Source organism: Cherax quadricarinatus, chromosome 30, assembly GCF_038502225.1.
Source record: "Cherax quadricarinatus isolate ZL_2023a chromosome 30, ASM3850222v1, whole genome shotgun sequence".
Classification (NCBI taxonomy): Eukaryota; Metazoa; Arthropoda; class Malacostraca; order Decapoda; family Parastacidae; genus Cherax; species Cherax quadricarinatus.
Window position 1 is genome coordinate 26,885,378 of NC_091321.1, and position 22,984 is coordinate 26,908,361.

The window sequence follows — 22,984 nt, forward strand, 5'->3', positions numbered from 1 at the left end:
AACATTGACTGACTTAGATAAATCAATTTACACTATACTGAACATTGACTGAGATACATCAACTAACACTGTACTGAACATAGACTGAGATGCATCAACTAACACTATACTGAACATTGATTGACTGAGATACATCAACTGACACTATACTGAACATTGACTGAGATACATCAACTAACACTATACTGAACATTGATTGACTGAGATACATCAGTTAACACTGTACTGAACATTGAGATACATCAACTAACACTATACTGAACGCTGACTGACTGAGATACATCAACTGACACTATACTGAACATTGACTGAGGTACATCAACTAACACTATACTGAACATTGATTGACTGAGATACATCAGTTAACACTGTACTGAACATTGAGATACATCAACTAACACTATACTGAACGCTGACTGACTGAGATACATCAACTTACACTATACTGAACATAGACTGAGATGCATCAACTAACACTATACTGAACATTGACTGAGATACATCAACTAACACTATGCTGAACATTGACTGAGATACATCAACTAACACTATACTGAACATTGATTGACTGAGATACATCAGTTAACACTACTGAACATTGACTGAGATACATCAACTGACACTATACTGAACATTGACTGAGATACATAAATGTACACTATACTGAACATTGAGATACATCAACAAACACTATACTGAATATTAACTGACTTAGATACATCAATTTACACTATACTGAACATTGAGATGCATCAACTAACACTATACTGAACATTGACTGAGATACATCAACTTACACTATACTGAACATTGACTGTGATGCATCAACTAACACTATACTGAACATTGACTGACTTAAATAAATAAATTTACACTATACTGAACATTGACTGAGATACATCAACTTACACTATACTGAACATTGACTGAGATACATCAACTAACACTATACTGAACATTGAGATACATCAACTTACACTATACTGAACATTGACTGAGATACATCAACTAACACTATACTGAACATTGAGATACATCGACTTACACTATACTGAACATTGACTGAGATGTATCAACTTACTCTATACTGAACAGTGACTGAGATACATCAACTAACACTATACTTAGCATTGACTGAGATACATCAACTAACACTATACTGAACATTGACTGAGATACATCAACTAACACTATACTGAGCATTGACTGAGATACATCAACTAACACTATACTGAACATTGAGATACATCGACTAACACTATACTGAACATTGACTGAGATACATCAACTAACACTATACTGAACATTGACTGAGATACATCAACTAACACTATACTGAACATTGACTGAGATACATCAACTAACACTATACTTAGCATTGACTGAGATACATCAACTAACACTATACTGAACATTGACTGAGATACATCAACTAACACTATACTGAGCATTGACTGAGATACATCAACTAACACTATACTGAACATTGAGATACATCGACTAACACTATACTGAACATTGACTGAGATACATCAATTAACACTATACTGAACATTGACTGAGATACATCAACTAACACTATACTGAACATTGACTGAGATACATCAACTAACACTATACTGAACATTGACTGAGATACATCAACTAACACTATACTGAACATTGACTGAGATACATCAACTAACACTATACTGAACATTGACTGAGATACATCAACTAACACTATACTGAACATTGACTGAGATACATCAACTAACACTATACTGAACATTGACTGAGATACATCAACTAACACTATACTGAACATTGACTGAGATACATCAACTAACACTATACTGAACATTGACTGAGATACATCAACTAACACTATACTGAACATTGACTGAGATACATCAACTAACACTATACTGAACATTGACTGAGATACATCAACTAACACTATACTGAACATTGACTGAGATACATCAACTAACACTATACTGAACATTGACTGAGATACATCAACTAACACTATACTGAGCATTGACTGAGATACATCAACTAACACTATACTGAACATTGACTGATGGAGATACATCAACTAACACTATACTGAACATTGACTGATGGAGATACATCAACTAACACTGTACTGATCATTGACGTGGCATTCCCGCCAAAATATAAATATTTTTGCTAGCAATGCTTCAAAATTTCCCGAGAAATACCAGTTGTTGCCGTAGTATAGATACTTTGTATTTTTAAATAATGAACCTGTGTGTGGTTTTTTGAAAGGAGCGGATCTGGATATAACAAGATTTTATGAACATTGAAATAAGTTGGATTTTTAAAGTTATTCTTTTTTCCTTGTAAAAAATATTCATATTTAACTAATTTTGTTTTTTTCTTGCAGACAGAATGTGGCTTCTTGCGAGTAGGACCTATGAAGGTCTTGAAGAAGAAGTTGAAGGTTGGTTCTTACTCCACTCTTCTTTGATTTGTATATTTATATTCTTTATTTTGTGGGAAGTGGGGAAAAATTCTTCCTCTGTAAGCCAACAGGCTTATTTCCCTATAATTCTTACACTTTTTGTCCCCTTTGCCTTTATACACAGGAACTCTGCATGCTCTCTGCCACTCCCTAGGTACCTTCCATTCTTCATACATTTATTAAATGCAAACATTAACCATTCGACACCATTGTTTCGTAAGAGGCGACTAAAGTGCCGGGAGCAAGAGGCTAGTAATTCTTTCTGCTTCATAATTACTAAATATAAAAAGAAGAAAAGCTTTCGTTCCTTCTGTTTCAGGTCACGCTGCCTCATTGGTAGATTTTTTTTTTTTTTTTTTTTTTTTTTTTTTTTCAACAAGTCGGCCGTCTCCCACCGAGGCAGGGTGACCCAAAAAAGAAAGAAAATCCCCAAAAAGAAAATACTTTCATCATCATTCAACACTTTCACCACACTCGCACATTATCACTGTTTTTGCAGAGGTGCTCAGAATACAACAGTCTAGAAGCATAAACATATAAAGATACACAACATATCCCTCCAAACTGCCAATATCCCAAACCCCTCCTTTAAAGTGCAGGCATTGTACTTCCCATTTCCAGGACTCAAGTCCGACTATATGAAAATAACCGGTTTCCCTGAATCCCTTCACTAAATATTACCCTGCTCACACTCCAACAGATCGTCAGGTCCCAAGTACCATTCGTCTCCATTCACTCCTATCTAACACGCTCACGCACGCTTGCTGGAAGTCCAAGCCCCTTACCCACAAAACCTCCTTTACCCCCTCTCTCCAACCCTTTCGAGGACGACCCCTACCCCGCCTTCCTTCCCCTATAGATTTATATGCTTTCCATGTCATTCTACTGTGATCCATTCTCTCTAAATGACCAAACCACCTCAACAACCCCTCTTCTGCCCTCTGACTAATACTTTTATTAACTCCACACCTTCTCCTAATTTCCACACTCCGAATTTTCTGCATAATATTTACACCACACATTGCCCTTAAACAGGACATCTCCGCTGCCTCCAACCGTCTCCTCGCTGCTGCATTTACCACCCAAGCTTCACACCCATATAAGAGTGTTGGTACTACTATACTTTCATACATTCCCTTCTTTGCCTCCATAGATAACGTTTTTTTGACTCCACATATACCTCAACGCACCACTCACCTTTTTTCCCTCATCAATTCTATGATTAACCTCATCCTTCATAAATCCATCCGCCGACACGTCAACTCCCAAGTATCTGAAAACATTCACTTCTTCCATACTCCTCCTCCCCAATTTGATATCCAATTTTTCTTTATCTAAATCATTTGACACCCTCATCACCTTACTCTTTTCTATGTTCACTTTCAACTTTCTACCTTTACACACATTCCCAAACTCATCCACTAACCTTTGCAATTTTTCTTTAGAATCTCCCATAAGCACAGTATCATCAGCAAAAAGTAACTGTGTCAATTCCCATTTTGAATTTGATTCCCCATAATTTAATCCCACCCCTCTCCCAAACACCCTAGCATTTACTTCCTTTACAACCCCATCTATAAATATATTAAACAACCATGGTGACATTACACATCCCTGTCTAAGACCTACTTTTACCGGGAAGTAGTCTCCCTCTCTTCTACACACCCTAACCTGAGCCTCACTATCCTCATAAAAACTCTTTACAGCATTTAATAACTTACCACCTATTCCATATACTTGCAACATCTGCCACATTGCTCCTCTATCCACTCTATCATATGCCTTTTCTAAATCCATAAATGCAATAAAAACTTCCCTATCTTTATCTAAATACTGTTCACATATATGCTTCAATGTAAACACCTGATCTACACATCCCCTACCCACTCTAAAACCTCCTTGCTCATCCGCAATCCTACATTCTGTCTTACCTCTAATTCTTTCAATTATAACCCTACCGTACACTTTTCCTGGTATACTCAGTAAGCTTATTCCTCTATAATTTTTACAGTCTCTTTTGTCCCCTTTCCCTTTATATAAAGGGACTATACATGCTCTCTGCCAATCCCTAGGTACCTTCCCCTCTTTCATACATTTATTAAACAAAAGTACCAACCACTCCAACACTATATCCCCCCCTGCTTTTAACATTTCTGTCATGATCCCATCAGTTCCAGCTGCTTTACCCCCTTTCATTTTACGTAATGCCTCACGTACCTCCCCCACACTTACATTCTGCTCTTCTTCACTCCTAAAAGATGGTATACCTCCCTGACCAGTGCATGAAATTACTGCCTCCCTTTCTTCCTTAACATTTAAAAGTTCCTCAAAATATTCTCGCCATCTACCCAATACCTCCATCTCCCCATCTACTAACTCCCCTACTCTGTTTTTAACTGACAAATCCATATTTTCCCTAGGCTTTCTTAACTTGTTTAACTCACTCCAAAATTTTTTCTTATTTTCATTAAAATTTCTTGACAGTGCCTCTCCCACTCTATCATCTGCTCTCCTTTTGCACTCTCTCACCACTCTCTTTACCTTTCTTTTACTCTCCATATACTCTGCTCTTCTTATAACACTTCTGCTTTGTAAAAACCTCTCATAAGCTACCTTTTTCTCTTTTATCACACCCTTTACTTCATCATTCCACCAATCACTCCTCTTTCCTCCTGCCCCCACCCTCCTATAACCACAAACTTCTGCCCCACATTCTAATACTGCATTTTTAAAACTATTCCAACCCTCTTCAACCCCCCCACTACTCATCTTTGCACTAGCCCACCTTTCTGCCAATAGTCGCTTATATCTCACCCGAACTTCCTCCTCCCTTAGTTTATACACTTTCACTTCCCTCTTACTTGTTGTTGCCACCTTCCTCTTTTCCCATCTACCTCTTACTCTAACTGTAGCTACAACTAAATAATGATCCGATATATCAGTTGCCCCTCTATAAACATGTACATCCTGGAGCCTACCCATCAACCTTTTATCCACCAATACATAATCTAATAAACTACTTTCATTACGTGCTACATCATACCTTGTATATTTATTTATCCTCTTTTTCATAAAATATGTATTACTTATTACCAAATTTCTTTCTACACATAGCTCAATTAAAGGCTCCCCATTTACATTTACCCCTGGCACCCCAAATTTACCTACTACTCCCTCCATAACATTTTTACCCACTTTAGCATTAAAATCCCCAACCACCATTACTCTCACACTTGATTCAAAACTCCCCACGCATTCACTCAACATTTCCCAAAATCTCTCTCTCTCCTCTACACTTCTCTCTTCTCCAGGTGCATACACGCTTATTATAACCCACTTTTCACATCCAATCTTTATTTTACTCCACATAATCCTTGAATTAATACATTTATAGTCCCTCTTTTCCTGCCATAGCTTATCCTTCAACATTATTGCTACTCCTTCTTTAGCTCTAACTCTATTTGAAACCCCTGACCTAATCCCATTTATTCCTCTCCACTGAAACTCTCCCACCCCCTTCAGCTTTGTTTCACTTAAAGCCAGGACATCCAGCTTCTTCTCATTCATAACATCCACAATCATCTCTTGCTGCTCATCTGCACACCATCCACGCACATTCAGACTTCCCACTTTGACAATTTTCTTCTTCTTATTCTTTTTAGTAATCTTTACAGGAAAAGGGGTTACTAGCCCATTGTTCCCGGCATTTTAGTTGACTTTTACAACACGCATGGCTTACGGAGGAAAGATTCTTATTCCACTTCCCCATGGATATAAAAGGAAAATTAATAAGACCAAGAACTATTAAGATAAAATCAAAGAAAACTCAGATGAGTGTGTATAAATAAATGTGTACATGTATGTGTAGTGTGACTTAAGTGTAAGTAGAAGTAGCAAGACATGCCTGTAATCTTGCATATTTATGAGACAGACAAAAGACATCAGCAATCCTACCATCATGTAAAACAATCACAGGCTTCGTTTTACACTCACTTGGCAGGACGGTAGTACCTCCCTGGGTGGTTGCCGGGTTAAAAAACATATACTCAATAATGTAAAATATTTGACATAACATTTCATTTTGGTTCTATTTCCTACTATTGCGTAAACGTTTTGTCACTTTGTAAATGGTCCAAGTCAGACCAAAACGTCGTCATTAGCTTCTCTTTTCTATTACCTTACGATACTAATCCATTCCTGAGAGCTCATCGTAAGCCAAAATTATCGTAAGGTGAATTAATTTTCCCCATAAGAAATAGTGGACATCAAATTAATCCGTGCAAGACACCCCAAAGTGTGAAAAAAAAAAGCTTTTTACCACATGAAATATTAATTTTAATACACACAAACTGAAGAAGACATGCACAATTAGTACTCTACTAAGAATAGAATACATGACACTTACCTTTATTGAAGATCTGGTGATGATTGATGGGATGGGAGGAGGGGAGAGTGTGGAAGTTATTGTTTAGAAGGGGAATCCCCTTCCATTAGGACTTAAGGTAGCAAGTCCTTTTCTGGGGTTACCTCCCTTCTTCTTTTAATGCCATTAGGACCAGCTTGAGAGTTACTGGACCAATGTTGCACAACAAATCTGTCCATAGAGGTCTGTACCTCCCGTTCCTTTAAGATTTGCCTAAAATGGGCCACAACATTGTCATTGTAATAGTCACCAGCACGGCTTGCAATAGCTGTGTTAGGGTGATTTTCATCCATAAAGGTTTGCACTTCAACCCACTTTGCACACATTTCCTTAATCTTTGAAGTAGGCACAATGGATTCCACAACTGGCATAGGCTTCTCAGGGTTAGCCCCAAACCCTTCAAAATCTTTCTTAATTTCCATACTAATTCTCACCCTTTTTACCACAGGGTTGACACTAGAAGCTTTCTTGGGGCCCATGGTGACTTATTTTGCAGTTACAAGCACAAAAAACACTGGGATAAGGTGAAATGTACCAAATGTGTGTGTGGATGCGACCGCACTGGCTGGCTTGTAAACACTGGTACTCACGGGGCAGCTGAGGCCACACGTGGGATGAGTCCTGGACGAATCATGTAAGGCGAGGCAAAATTTTTGCGTTCAAATGCTTCGTATGGCGGATTTAACGTAACGCGATGCGCTCGTAAGGCGGGGGTCCACTGTACCTGGAGTTTATCTGGAGAGGGTTTCAGGGGTCAACACTCCCGTGGCCCGGTCTGAGACCAGGCCTCATTGTGGGTCAGGGTCTGATCAATCAGGCTGTTACTGCTGGCCTCACACAAGCTGACGTACGAACCACAGCCAGGTTGGTCAGGTACTACGTGCGGGTTATTTGTATACTGTCACAAAGTTTGTCTTATTATCAAACGTATCGTTTTATCAAACTTATCTTGTTATCAAGTTTGTCGTGCCATCAAGCTTGTTATGAAGTTTTATTTTTCTTAGCATTGTACAAGCCTTGTATTGTATTATTAAGTTTATGTAGTACATGTGTCTCAAGATCTCCTGGCGATCAATAGGCTAGAACCCTCTCCTATTGAGTAGGAGTGATGGGACCAAGGACTGGACCCCAAATTGATGCAAAGCCATATAGAGGAGGTTTTGAGCAGTGTGGTAAAGGGCACACCACAACAGGAAGCCCTCCACCATCTCCAGCTGAAGACCATGAGCAGGATGGTGTCTGCCTGCCTGAGGTGGTGTAGATGAGCTGCCAGCCATGAATGACCCACCCAGAGTTGGCTCAGAGCTACATCTACTGACTGAATGGGGTGAAGTGCTCAAGGGAAAGAGCCATTGAAAAACCAGACTGGGTTCAGTGCCCAGGAACCAAGAGAGCACACCAAATCTCTCTGCTAGAGTTGACAGATTTTCTGTCAGATTCTCTTTGTGAACTCACTCCAGCCCAATCCTAGGGAAAGGGGATAGTAGGGTGTGTGTGTGTGTGTGTGTGTGTGTGTGTGTGTGTGTGTGTGTGTGTGTGTGTGTGTGTGTGTGTGTGTGTGTGTGTGTGTGTGTGTGTGTGCAAGGAAGGTTGCTTGATCAGCCACTTCACTGTATTGAATTCCAACATGCGTTGATACTCCCTTTTCCAATCTGGAATTCACAGGAAGTGTAGCAGAAGCTGTGCTAGTCGGACGAAGAGACAAAGACCATGGATGGGTAGAAGATAGGAAAGCCGAGGAGGAGGGTGAGAGAGGGTGATATCCAGAGTCTAGTAAGTGGTAAATAACTGCCCTCCCAAGACCAAGTGAGAGGGGTCTAGCCACCAGGCTTGACACACTGAGAAATCAGAGAATACAGCCGCGGATGTTCAAGGAGATGCAGTACATAGTGAGCGACCCATATAAATGGAGAATGAGGAACCATACTTTTAAGAGAAGTGATATCTGGGAAATCTCCCTGGTCTTGTGTGACTAATCCAGGTGAATGCATCTATGTCCACCTATGGTGGGACCAGGGAGTATGAGGGTAGGGATAGGACAGTGAATGGTGGACCCTGGTTACAAAGGGAGACTGGACTAAACGTGAATGAACAGAAGCTACTGCCCAAACTTGCAGAAAGAGGTGGCAGGGATGTGCAAGAGGAGTGAGGCTATTCAGTGAATTTGCATTCAAGCCCTTGCTTTCTTTACCGATGAAAGGGAAGGAATATTCTTGACTCTGCCCCCAAGGCCACAATGAGAATGGAGGAAAAGATTCCCAGCTTACCACAGAAGGCTGTATTCCAGAAAATATCTAGTTGGCAAAGAGAAGAGGGAGAAGCCAAGCCATATACCTTGCTTGCATAGGTAAGGTGCTATGAACCATAGCTGCATAAAGTCGATGAAGGAGGTCCCATTTTTCCTCCACTTAGTGTCAGAGAATCTGTGCATAAGTGCAGTGTGGCATGAGGAGAGAGGGAGGACTTATTGTTTGGAAGGGTAATCCCCTTCCATAAAGACTTGGTAACAAGTCCTTATCTGGGGTTACTTCTCTTCTTTGTTTTTTAAGGCCACTAGGACCAGCTTGAGTCACTGGATCCCTGTCACACAATAACTGTCAAGAGTGCTCTGTTTCTGGCGTATCTTTAAGATTTCCCTGAAGTGGGACAAGGTTTTGTCACTGAACATGTTGCAGATATGGCTTGTTTCAGCTTGATCAGGGTGATACTTTTCAACAAAAGTTTGCAACTCATTCCACTTTGCACACATCCTTAATCACTGAAGACCCCTCCTTCACTCCCTCTTCCTCCTCCTCTGAAGCAAGTTCCTCAGCTGTGGTCTGATGCTGTTCCAGTTGAAGCTTTTGCAGTTCGTCAGTGGTTAGCTCTTCCCTGTGGTCCTTCACCAACTCTTCCACATCCTCACCGCTCGCCTCCAAACCCCATGGACTTGCCCAATGCCACAATACTTTCCACAACAGGCAGAGAGTCGGCAGGGTCAGAGTCAGCCTCAAACCTTTCAAAATCCCTCTGGACGACACAGTGTGGCCACACTTGTCTCCAAGCAGAGTTCGAGGTCCTGGAAGTCACTCCCTCACAAGCCTTATCTATAAGGCTTATGCAGTGGAGGATACTGAAGTGCTTCCTCCAGAACTCTTAGGATCAACCGAGTGTCTGAGGTCACTTCAAAGCACCTTTCAAACACTGCTTTGGTGTAGAGTTTTTTTGGAGTTAGAAATGACCTGCTGGTCCATGGGCTGGAGGAGATGAGTGGTGTTAGGAGGCAAAAGCTTAACTGTTATAAAATTGAAGTCCCTAGACAATAGGTCTTCCAAGTTTGGAGGATGAGCAGGAGCATTGTCCATTACCAAGAGGCACTTGAGTGGCAAATTATTTTCCATGAGGTATTTTTTCACACTGGGGCCAAACACTTTGTGGACCCACTCTTTGAAAATTTGCCTCATGACCCATGCCTTATTATTTGCTTTCCACAAGAGACAATTTATTCTTGATGACATTGTTTTTTTTGAACACACTGGGATTTTCTGAGTGATACACCAGTAAAGGCTTCACTTTAAGATCCCCACTAGCATTAGTGCAGAACAAAAGAGTTAGCAGTAGGTAGTAGGTTGGTAGACAGCAACCACCCAGGGAAGTACTACCGTCCTGCCAGATGACTGTGAAACAAAAACCTGTAACTGTTTTGCATGATGGTAGGATTGCTGGTTTCTTTTTCTGTCTCATAAACACGCTAAGATAACAGGGATATCTTGCTACTCCTACTTACACTTTGGTCACACTTCATAGACACGCACATGCATATATATATATATACATACATCTAGGTTTTTCTCCTTTTTCTAAATAGCTCTTGTTCTTTTTATTTCTTCTATTGTCCATGGGGAAGTGGAAAAGAATCTTTCCTCCGTAAGCCATGCGTGTCGTATGAGGCGACTAAAATGCCGGGAGCAATGGGCTAGTAACCCCTTCTCCTGTATACAATTACTAAAAAAGAGAAGAAGAAAAACTTTATAAAACTGGGTTGCTTAAATGTGCGTGGATGTAGTGCGGATGACAAGAAACAGATGATTGCTGATGTTATGAATGAAAAGAAGTTGGATGTCCTGGCCCTAAGCGAAACAAAGCTGAAGGGGGTAGGAGAGTTTCAGTGGGGGGAAATAAATGGGATTAAATCTGGAGTATCTGAGAGAGTTAGAGCAAAGGAAGGGGTAGCAGTAATGTTAAATGATCAGTTATGGAAGGAGAAAAGAGAATATGAATGTGTAAATTCAAGAATTATGTGGATTAAAGTAAAGGTTGGATGCGAGAAGTGGGTCATAATAAGCGTGTATGCACCTGGAGAAGAGAGGAATGCAGAGGAGAGAGAGAGATTTTGGGAGATGTTAAGTGAATGTATAGGAGCCTTTGAACCAAGTGAGAGAGTAATTGTGGTAGGGGACTTGAATGCTAAAGTAGGAGAAACTTTTAGAGAGGGTGTGGTAGGTAAGTTTGGGGTGCCAGGTGTAAATGATAATGGGAGCCCTTTGATTGAACTTTGTATAGAAAGGGGTTTAGTTATAGGTAATACATATTTTAAGAAAAAGAGGATAAATAAGTATACACGATATGATGTAGGGCGAAATGACAGTAGTTTGTTGGATTATGTATTGGTAGATAAAAGACTGTTGAGTAGACTTCAGGATGTACATGTTTATAGAGGGGCCACAGATATATCAGATCACTTTCTAGTTGTAGCTACACTGAGAGTAAAAGGTAGATGGGATACAAGGAGAATAGAAGCATCAGGGAAGAGAGAGGTAAAGGTTTATAAACTAAAAGAGGAGGCAGTTAGGGTAAGATATAAACAGCTATTGGAGGATAGATGGGCTAATGAGAGCATAGGCAATGGGGTCGAAGAGGTATGGGGTAGGTTTAAAAATGTAGTGTTAGAGTGTTCAGCAGAAGTTTGTGGTTACAGGAAAGTGGGTGCAGGAGGGAAGAGGAGCGATTGGTGGAATGATGATGTAAAGAGAGTAGTAAGGGAGAAAAAGTTAGCATATGAGAAGTTTTTACAAAGTAGAAGTGATGCAAGGAGGGAAGAGTATATGGAGAAAAAGAGAGAAGTTAAGAGAGTGGTGAAGCAATGTAAAAAGAGAGCAAATGAGAGAGTGGGTGAGATGTTATCAACAAATTTTGTTGAAAATAAGAAAAAGTTTTGGAGTGAGATTAACAAGTTAAGAAAGCCTAGAGAACAAATGGATTTGTCAGTTAAAAATAGGAGAGGAGAGTTATTAAATGGAGAGTTAGAGGTATTGGGAAGATGGAAGGAATATTTTGAGGAATTGTTAAATGTTGATGAAGATAGGGAAGCTGTGATTTCGTGTATAGGGCAAGGAGGAATAACATCTTGTAGGAGTGAGGAAGAGTCAGTTGTGAGTGTGGGGGAAGTTCGTGAGGCAGTAGGTAAAATGAAAGGGGGTAAGGCAGCCGGGATTGATGGGATAAAGATAGAAATGTTAAAAGCAGGTGGGGATATAGTTTTGGAGTGGTTGGTGCAATTATTTAATAAATGTATGGAAGAGGGTAAGGTACCTAGGGATTGGCAGAGAGCATGCATAGTTCCTTTGTATAAAGGCAAAGGGGATAAAAGAGAGTGCAAAAATTATAGGGGGATAAGTCTGTTGAGTGTACCTGGTAAAGTGTATGGTAGAGTTATAATTGAAAGAATTAAGAGTAAGACGGAGAATAGGATAGCAGATGAACAAGGAGGCTTTAGGAAAGGTAGGGGGTGTGTGGACCAGGTGTTTACAGTGAAACATATAAGTGAACAGTATTTAGATAAGGCTAAAGAGGTCTTTGTGGCATTTATGGATTTGGAAAAGGCGTATGACAGGGTGGATAGGGGGGCAATGTGGCAGATGTTGCAAGTGTATGGTGTAGGAGGTAGGTTACTGAAAGCAGTGAAGAGTTTTTACGAGGATAGTGAGGCTCAAGTTAGAGTATGTAGGAAAGAGGGGAATTTTTTCCCAGTAAAAGTAGGCCTTAGACAAGGATGTGTGATGTCACCGTGGTTGTTTAATATATTTATAGATGGGGTTGTAAGAGAAGTAAATGCGAGGGTCTTGGCAAGAGGCGTGGAGTTAAAAGATAAAGAATCACACACAAAGTGGGAGTTGTCACAGCTGCTCTTTGCTGATGACACTGTGCTCTTGGGAGATTCTGAAGAGAAGTTGCAGAGATTGGTGGATGAATTTGGTAGGGTGTGCAAAAGAAGAAAATTAAAGGTGAATACAGGAAAGAGTAAGGTTATGAGGATAACAAAAAGATTAGGTGATGAAAGATTGAATATCAGATTGGAGGGAGAGAGTATGGAGGAGGTGAACGTATTCAGATATTTGGGAGTGGACGTGTCAGCGGATGGGTCTATGAAAGATGAGGTGAATCATAGAATTGATGAGGGAAAAAGAGTGAGTGGTGCACTTAGGAGTCTGTGGAGACAAAGAACTTTGTCCTTGGAGGCAAAGAGGGGAATGTATGAGAGTATAGTTTTACCAACGCTCTTATATGGGTGTGAAGCGTGGGTGATGAATGTTGCAGCGAGGAGAAGGCTGGAGGCAGTGGAGATGTCATGTCTGAGGGCAATGTGTGGTGTGAATATAATGCAGAGAATTCGTAGTTTGGAAGTTAGGAGGAGGTGCGGGATTACCAAAACTGTTGTCCAGAGGGCTGAGGAAGGGTTGTTGAGGTGGTTCGGACATGTAGAGAGAATGGAGCGAAACAGAATGACTTCAAGAGTGTATCAGTCTGTAGTGGAAGGAAGGCGGGGTAGGGGTCGGCCTAGGAAGGGTTGGAGGGAGGGGGTAAAGGAGGTTTTGTGTGCGAGGGGCTTGGACTTCCAGCAGGCATGCGTGAGCGTGTTTGATAGGAGTGAATGGAGACAAATGGTTTTTAATACTTGACGTGCTGTTGGAGTGTGAGCAAAGTAACATTTATGAAGGGATTCAGGGAAACCGGCAGGCCGGACTTGAGTCCTGGAGATGGGAAGTACGGTGCCTGCACTCTGAAGGAGGGGTGTTAATGTTGCAGTTTAAAAACTGTAGTGTAAAGCACCCTTCTGGCAAGACAGTGATGGAGTGAATGATGGTGAAAGTTTTTCTTTTTCGGGCCACCCTGCCTTGGTGGGAGTCGGCCGGTGTGATAATAAAAAATAAATAAAAAGAGTTAGCGTATCTTTCATTAGGCTTGTGTCCTGGCAGTGCCTTTTCCTCCTGAGTAATGGCATTTTCTTCCAAAACAGGCCTATTTCGTCACAATTGAACACTTGCTGGGGTTTGAATTTTTCAGTCTCTACGTACTCCTTAAATTCACTACAAAGTTTTCAGCTGCACATTTGTCTGAACTTGATGCCTCACCATGCCTTACCACACTGTATGCCACTGTGCTTCTTAAATCTGTCAAACCAGCCTCTGCTGGCCTTAAATTCACTAACATCAGCACTAATTCCAGGCATTTTCTTTATAAGATCGGCATGCAACTGCCTTGCCTTCTCACAAATGGTTGACTCTGAAACACTATCACCCACTATCTGTTTATTGTTGATCCACACCACCAACAACTTCTTAACCTCTTCAACTGTTCGTGATCTATTTTTGGATAACACGACAACACCTTTTGCAACATCAGCTTCCTTGAGTTCTTTTCTCTTCGCTAGGATAGAAATGATAGTTGATTTGTTTTTGCTGTACATCCTGGCAAGCTCCCCCACACAAATGCCACTCTCGTATTTTTCTACTATCTCCTCCTTCACTGCTGTGGTGTTCCTCTCTTTCTTTACCACAGGGCCCATGGTGGCTTATTTCAGTCAGTTAATGGCTGGATGGCTGGCTGGCTGGCTGGTTGCCTGGCTGGCTGGCTGGTTGCCTGGCTGGCTGGCTGGTTGCCTGGTTGGCTGGTTGCCTGGCTGGCTGGTTGCCTGGCCGGCTGGTTGCCTGGCCGGCTGGTTGCCTGGCCGGCCGGCTGGCTGCCTGGCTGGCCGGCTGGCTGCCTGGCCGGCCGGCTGGCTGCCTGGCCGGCCGGCTGGCTGCCTGGCCGGCAGCCTGGCTGCCCGGCCGGCCGGCTGGCTGCCTGGCCGGCAGCCTGGCTGCCTGGCTGCCTGGCCGGCAGCCTGGCTGCCTGGCCGGCAGCCTGGCTGCCTGCCTGCCTGGCCGGCAGCCTGCCTGCCTGGCCGGCAGCCTGCCTGCCTGGCCGGCAGCCTGGCTGCCTGCCTGCCTGGCCGGCAGCCTGCCTGCCTGCCTGCCTGGCCGGCAGCCTGCCTGCCTGGCCGGCAGCCTGGCTGCCTGCCTGCCTGGCCGGCAGCCTGCCTGCCTGCCTGCCTGGCCGGCAGCCTGCCTGGCCGGCAGCCTGCCTGGCCGGCAGCCTGCCTGGCCGGCAGCCTGCCTGGCCGGCAGCCTGCCTGCCTGCCTGCCTGCCTGCCTGCCTGCCTGCCTGCCTGCCTGCCTGCCTGCCTGCCTGCCTGCCTGCCTGCCTGCCTGCCTGCCTGCCTGCCTGCCTGCCTGCCTGCCTGCCTGCCTGCCTGCCTGCCTGCCTGCCTGCCTGCCTGCCTGCCTGCCTGCCTGCCTGCCTGCCTGCCTGCCTGCCTGCCTGCCTGCCTGCCTGCCTGCCTGCCTGCCTGCCTGCCTGCCTGCCTGCCTGCCTGCCTGCCTGCCTGCCTGCCTGCCTGCCTGCCTGCCTGCCTGCCTGCCTGCCTGCCTGCCTGCCTGCCTGCCTGCCTGCCTGCCTGCCTGCCTGCCTGCCTGCCTGCCTGCCTGCCTGCCTGCCTGCCTGCCTGCCTGCCTGCCTGCCTGCCTGCCGGCCTGCCTGCCTGCCTGCCTGCCTGCCTGCCTGCCTGCCTGCCTGCCTGCCTGCCTGCCTGCCTGCCTGCCTGCCTGCCTGCCTGCCTGCCTGCCTGCCTGCCTGCCTGCCTGCCTGCCTGCCTGCCTGCCTGCCTGCCTGCCTGCCTGCCTGCCTGCCTGCCTGCCTGCCTGCCAGGATGAGAACGCAGGGTAATGTTCACTCGAGCATAAACAACGCTAGACTGGTTCATGATGCCTGTGCAGGCAGGCACAAAAACGTGGGCAGGCAGACAGGTCTGGTACTCCGGCTGAAACCTGGGGCAATGTCCGAAACGCGGGACAAAATTTGGCTGAAAAAAGTGGCCAAAATCTGAAGTGGCTGATTCTCAGGGCGGCCAAAACCCTGGGTTTCACTGTACAGTGGACCCCCGGTTAACGAACTTTTTTCATTCCAGAAGTATGTTCAGGTGCCAGTACTGACTGAATTTTTTCCCATAAGGAATATTGTGAAGTAGATTAGTCCATTTCAGACCCCCAAACATACACGTACAAACGCACTTACATAAATACACTTACATAATTGGTCGCATTTGGAGGTGATCGTTAAGCGGGGGTCCACTGTACTTGCACGCTGAAGGGTGGGTTGGAGGTCATTTGAAATTGTGATACAGTATTTGCACACTTCTGACAAGACAGCTATTGAATAATTGAAGGTGAACTTTTTTTTTTTGGGGGGGGGGAGGTTACTGTACATTGGTGGGAGACAGCCAGTGTGGTAATAAAAAAAAAAGTCATGTGAATAGGTTATTTGTTAAGTGTACAGGCTATTGACTTCATAAGGCTCTTTAAGATTGTATTTCTCTTCTGCTCAGCAAAGCAAGGAAACAGTACTTTAATCCCCTGAATAAGGGTTAAAATAAACTTGAAATGTATACATGTATGCACATCCAGCAGAATATATATGCAAAGTGATGTAAATATTTTATAATCATCATCAGAGGTATACATAACAGATGTACTCTGTTACTATTCCTGTAGTATTTTCTTTTGTATAACAAAAATATATTTATTTTTACATAGTGTTATAATTTGTTTAGGTGCTATTGGTGTTTGGGCGAGAGGACAGCGTAAGTGAAGCATGGTGGTCAGCTTGCAAGAGGCAGGAATATGATGTAGCCATCAGACGAACCTCTCAGGATGCTCTCAAGGCTTTCCTTGAGCACACACATGACCTCGTTATCATAGATGCAAGATCATCCAAGTACCTCAATGCAGATAACATCTGTAGTTCTATACGTGTCACAGTCCATAGCCAGTTTTCAGTTCTTGTTGGAGTTGTCAAGAAAAAGTAAGTTTTTAACTCATCTTTTATACTTTAATACCTACGTGTAGAGTAAAAAAATGATAAAATTTTATTAAGTAATTGATATAAATGTATTTGAGATATTTCATGTAAATTACATTTACCACACTTAATATTGTTCAAAGATATGAGTCATTAACATCAATTTCCTTAGTTAAAAATATGGTAGACATTCTCTTGTCAGTTGTTTCAAGCTTGTGCATGCTCAAGTGATAAATATACAGTACATTATTATGTAAATTAATAAGATACTCAGAAGAATTAATATTATATTCTTGGGGAAGTCCTAAACTCATGAAGGTTAAAAGAGCACCTGGAGAATGAGCCAGAGTAAATAAGAGTGAAAATGAGCAAAGTAGGAAGTGAAAATGAGTGAAGTAGAAAGGGAAAACAAGTAGTATGCATGAGATCACGTATACAGCAGCTGGTGACACAGGAGAACAAGCATCACTGATGTTGAAAAAACATCACTATATATATTTATATATGCAACACACTGAACATTTGGTATAGTTCTGCAGCACATTGCACTTTGGATATGTTATTACTGTATTCCAGAATTATTTTACTCATAGATAAGTGTTAAATTCATTGGAGTTATATAAAACCTTGGGAATAGACTATAATCAGATTTGATGCAAGGAAGGGGAGGGTAACTCCAATTTCTTGAAGCAAGGACATTTCAGCAACATCAAGGAACCTCGTTGAAAGGGCATTGAGTGTAGTTTTTGCAACATTGTTTATTGTATACATATGTAGTGTTCAGTACTGACAATATGAAGAGTAAGATGCAGTTCCCTTTATGGCAGTTTTATTAAATGCTTCTATAACTTGATATATAGCTTTGTTACCACAACTGTAAAACATTTTTCATATTTCTAATATACTGCAGTGCACTGGTAATTGGGTACTAAACCATGTAAAGCTACTGACGTACTAACACTTCTGACAGCAGAGATATTTTACTGTGTAATGATTAGGATCATCTCCAGACAGTTTGGGTTCAAAATATTTATACAGAGAGCTAGAAATCTTGCCTTCATGGGAGATTGATAGCTTCTAATTTACACAAACACATATAACAGGTAGCCAGGTTTATGAGAGGCTCAGTACACATTCACCCTTGCATGAGTTGTCAGCAGTAATACATATTTAAGATTAAGTATTTTTAACCCTTAAACTGTATCTGATTTATGCTGTATGTCGGGGACCAGACTGTGTGGACAAACTCCGATGATAGTAGTGACAGAAGGCATCGTGATAACATTACCTTCCCATTCACACTGAATCTCAGGGGTTCAAATCCCATGAGCTTGTCAGAACACTGACTGTCCAAACCATTCCAGAATAATCTGAACCATTGTACCATCAAAACCATCTTACAGTGAATCATCACCATTTTTTCCTACTGTACTATACTGTATGATGAAACTCTAAGATAGGCCAACTTGGGAGCACAACATACAGATACAGAGCTCCGGACTAAAGATACGTAACTGTTGCACATGTGCTTTACTGATCAACTTGTCAGTATTGTATATCATCATGTTCAGAACTCAGGATTGCTTGGACTTACAGTATATTATTAGAAATAACTTATGCATTGTAAAGATGAACTGCACAGATAAGAATTAATGTACTGTATATCTGCATCTTCATAATGTAATAAATTACTTTTAACATTGTTGCTGGGTGTACCTCATGACCCACATTAATGGGTAATGGGATAGTTATGGTAACAACGATACAATGTAGATGAAAGAAGCTAGCAGATATAGTACTGTATATAATGAATGGTGCTTTGTATAGTTTTATATTGTGTTGTTCAGAAAAACAAAAAATGGATATATTTTTGTTGGGTAACATATAGAATGAAATGTCTTTTGTGCAGCACTTGTCAAGACATGAGCTTTTTAAACTGCATATGATACAGGATAGAGTGAATGGAAAAGAACTATCACTATAGCATGAACATAAGGTACAGGATAGAGAAAAGGAAAAAGAACTGTCACTATATTAATAGAATAAATACCCTTAACTTTTTCTTAATTTTTCACCTGTCTTTAGCAATAACCTTCCCCCAGTTCAATCCATGTGTGTGTGCATGCAGCAGCACAACATAGACTGCATTATTTTTCTTCCTGTGGCTCTCAACAATACCATTAGTTTTGCAGATCGCGAAAATCCCACTGTTGGTCCAATGTTGAAGAATGGCTACAATCGGGTAAGAATAGTATTAAATTTCTTCTCTCAAATCCTTTTTTGTTAATGTTCAGTTAATTAAGAAAAGACCCAAAATTACATATATTCTGGTGAAATATGCTTTTTAGTATATCAAGTGATAGTAAGTACAGTGTAAAGTATTTAATTTTTTTTATAGATTGTTACAGAAGTGTCCACTGTTGGTGGGGTTCTTAATGACCTCATCCAGATTGAACACTCGGACCTGACCAACCAGTGCCAGCTTCGAGCCATGCAGGCAGTGTTCTCGGCCTTGGATGCCTGTAAGGAAGTTGTGCATATAACTGATACTGAACACAGGATACAGGTAATATGTTCAACATGTTTTCAAAATATTCTTATAAATTTTGTTGTACATTTGAATTACTATTGAGCATTATTTAGAGCATTTATACAGGTTCTGTTTTGTTTTTATTTTTATTTATACTGTGCTCTGTGTTGTAGTTAAGTGTGTTCTGGGATAGAGCACTGATGACCCACTAGGAACACAACCAGTACACTTTCACTCACCTCTCTAGGCCCCAGTAAGGTATATCTTGCACTTTTCCACTCCTCCCTCCAGTTTGTTTGTAATTTCTTGCTTACTGCAAGCAGATCTTCTAGAAGCCAGCCCATCATACAAATCACCTGTGCATGAACCATTCGCACTTGTCAACACTTGCACTACTTTGCTACTTGATGAAAAATATTTTTCAAGGAAGATTACTAAGACTACATTAACATGGACTAGTCCTTGGTGAGCCACCATGAATCATCCAGAGATGAGTGTCCACAGGTTACATGCCTATGAAAGTTTTGGGCACTTTCCAAGTGGCATGAAATACTAATTCCCAGGTCGTCCATAGCATTCTTTAAGGCTCATTGTACTTGTTGTGGTTAGTGGACAATTCACTAACCCTAGGCTTGATTCTTGGATCTTCACCTGTGATATCACATAATGAATAAATAGTTGGTAGCTCAACTCCTGGACAAGTAGCTGCTGGCATGGTGGATCTTTTGATGACATTTAAGGCTAATTTTCTGCCTACTCTTCTTTTGCATGAGCACAGTGTTCATATACATCTTTGGCTTTTGAGTGAAAGCTCAGGGCAGCTCCTCTTCTGGTACCTATTCTAGCAGCCTGGGCTTGCCTTTCCTATCGTGTATGCATCACTACTCAGAATCTTTCTTCTCCGGGCCACCCGTGACTCCTCCACTCAGAGTTCCAGACAACTTAAGCTCTCTGGGTGTGACTTGCAGTCCATCAATTAGCATGGGAAGGCACACTTTTTAAATTACACATGAGGGAATCAATTTTTGTCATGCTACCCTTTTCCCTACATTGTTTATTTGGCAACTACATGCCTGTCTTCTGGTTTTCAAGACATCATTTGTATGGGCAGGGTGGAGAGAGTGGTTGGAACAGTTTTGAGATTCTTTTGAATTTTCTTTGGATCAACACACCACATAGGCTCCTTCAATAGTAAAACCTTGAATCAACACATTACTGAGGCTCCTTTAGTGGTAAGACCTTGGATCAACACATCACCGAGGCCCCTCAGTGGTAAGACCTTGGATCAACATTTCACTGAGGCTCCTTTAATGGTAAGACCTTGGATCAACACATCACAGAGACTCCTTCAGTGCTAAAACCATGGATCAACACATCACTTATGCTCCTTCAGTGGTAAGACTTTAGTACAATTCTAACCCTTGTTTTGCTGCAGTATCAAGACATTTCAGAAACTCCTTCAGCTGTAAAACTTACTCTTCAACCCAACTTCTGCCTCAGGATGAAGCTGGATGTTCTTCATATTTGTTCTAAATTTGTTTTGGCTTTTACTCCAAAATCTTATGATCCTTTGTGGTGACACACTGGAACATCTGAGGCTTTGTGGTGACACACTAGAACATCTGACCCTTTCTGGTGACACACTAGAACATCTGACCCTTTGTGGTGACACACTGGAATGTTTGACCATTTGTGGTGACAGTGGAATGTCTGATCATTTGTGGTGACACAATGGAATGTCTGACCCTTTGTAGTGACATACTGGAATTTTGACCCTTTGTGGTGACAGTGGAATGTCTGACCCTTTGTGGTGACACACTGGAACATCTGACCCTTTGTGGTGACACACACTGGAACATCTAACCCTTTGTGGTGTGACACACTTTAGCATCTGGTTTTTCCTGTTACATCTATGAGGATCATGGTGAGGTAAGATCTGGTTGCTGTATCTTGTCTGGTGTTCACACCTAGGTAGGGTTTAGAGATGGTTTCCCTGAGCCTGGCTCATCAATTCAGAGACATTTATGGTGCTCTCCATTAAGGTTCACATCTTTGGTGTTTAATCCAGCATGATTGGGACTACAAATAAATATGGTTGAAGTGTTACCCTGTCTGAGTCTTAGGACCATACTTGCTGCATGATACATTCACTCAATATAAATACCCCAGAATAACATGCCTATGTGGCCTGATCGAGTGATCATGAAAGTCTAGGTCAGATTGTCATCAGTAGATCTTCCATATATGTATCAAGGGCCTACACGTAGTTGCTTGCTGATTGTTGCTTGTTCAGATGTGCAGTATTAATACAATGTTCAGGGTTTTTCTGACTAGCATTGTCTGGCTGGCTTTGGCTGGCCACTTCATTTAGGTGTAGGGCTTTGCTCAGAGTGTGCAATAAGAGTCTTCCACAATCTTACCTGGACCAGCAAGTTGTGTAGCATTTTGGTTTGCAACCATCCTCATCACTGGCCTTGAGCTGCTCTCTGTGACTTAGATACTGGATCCCTCCTCCATTCAAAAGCTGTCTCCTCTGTGATTGGGGTGCTGGTGGTTCAGTTCCTAGTGGGTCATCAGAGCCTCACCACAAAATAAATGTTTTTGAACAATGAAAAACCCATTTTTGCATCAGGGCCTGAGGACCCACAGAGACTGCCACCTCCCCTAACTGTTCTGCACTGGTTGTCAACTGATGTTTCAGCCAATAAGCTGCTCGCTTGAAGGCTCTGCTCACAGTAAGTGAGAAGCGACAAGTAAAGTGGAGGCAGGAGACAAAACTAAGTGGAAAAGTGTGAGATAGACATACTGCAGCTTAAAGAGGTAAGTAGAAGAGTCAGAGGATGTGTTCCTCTTGAGTCATCAGGGCAAGCAACAACAATGTAATTATCATCTTTTACTTACACACACACACACACACACACACACACACACAGGGCCAGGAGCTAAGACTCGACCCCTGCAACCACAAATGGGTGAGCACACACACACACACACACACACACACACACACACACACACACACAGGGGCCAGGAGCTAAGACTCGACCCCTGCAACCACAAATAGGTGAGTACACACACACACACACACACACACACACACACACACACACACACACACACACACACACACACACACACACACACACACACACACACACACAGAACTACAAAGGGATCTGGACAGGCTGCAGACCTGGTCCAGCAATTGGCTCCTGGAGTTCAATCCCACCAAGTGCAAAGTCATGAAGATTGGGGAAGGACAAAGAAGACTGCAGATGGAGTACAGTCTAGGGGGCCAGAGACTACAAACCTCACTCAAGGAAAAAGATCTTGGGGTGAGTATAACACCAGGCACATCTCCTGAAGTGCACATCAACCAAATAACTGCTGCAGCATATAGGCGCCT

The 22,984-nt window shown here is 42.3% G+C and overlaps 1 protein-coding gene across 4 annotated transcripts in view; it reads left to right on the plus strand.

Annotated features, from left to right (window-relative positions):
- Positions 1–22,984, plus strand: part of LOC128692768 (high affinity cAMP-specific and IBMX-insensitive 3',5'-cyclic phosphodiesterase 8B) — a 659,454-nt gene that overhangs the window by 334,846 nt on the left and 301,624 nt on the right. For 3 of the 4 annotated variants that reach the window (XM_070090034.1, XM_070090035.1, XM_070090036.1), the window contains 4 exons: positions 2,393–2,449; positions 16,801–17,051; positions 19,233–19,290; positions 19,447–19,614. In XM_070090034.1, the coding sequence (XP_069946135.1) occupies positions 2,393–2,449; positions 16,801–17,051; positions 19,233–19,290; positions 19,447–19,614 (534 nt within the window). Of the gene's footprint in view, positions 1–2,392; positions 2,450–16,800; positions 17,052–19,232; positions 19,291–19,446; positions 19,615–22,984 lie in introns of those variants that run through there. The other variant, XM_070090037.1, reaches the window with a different exon arrangement.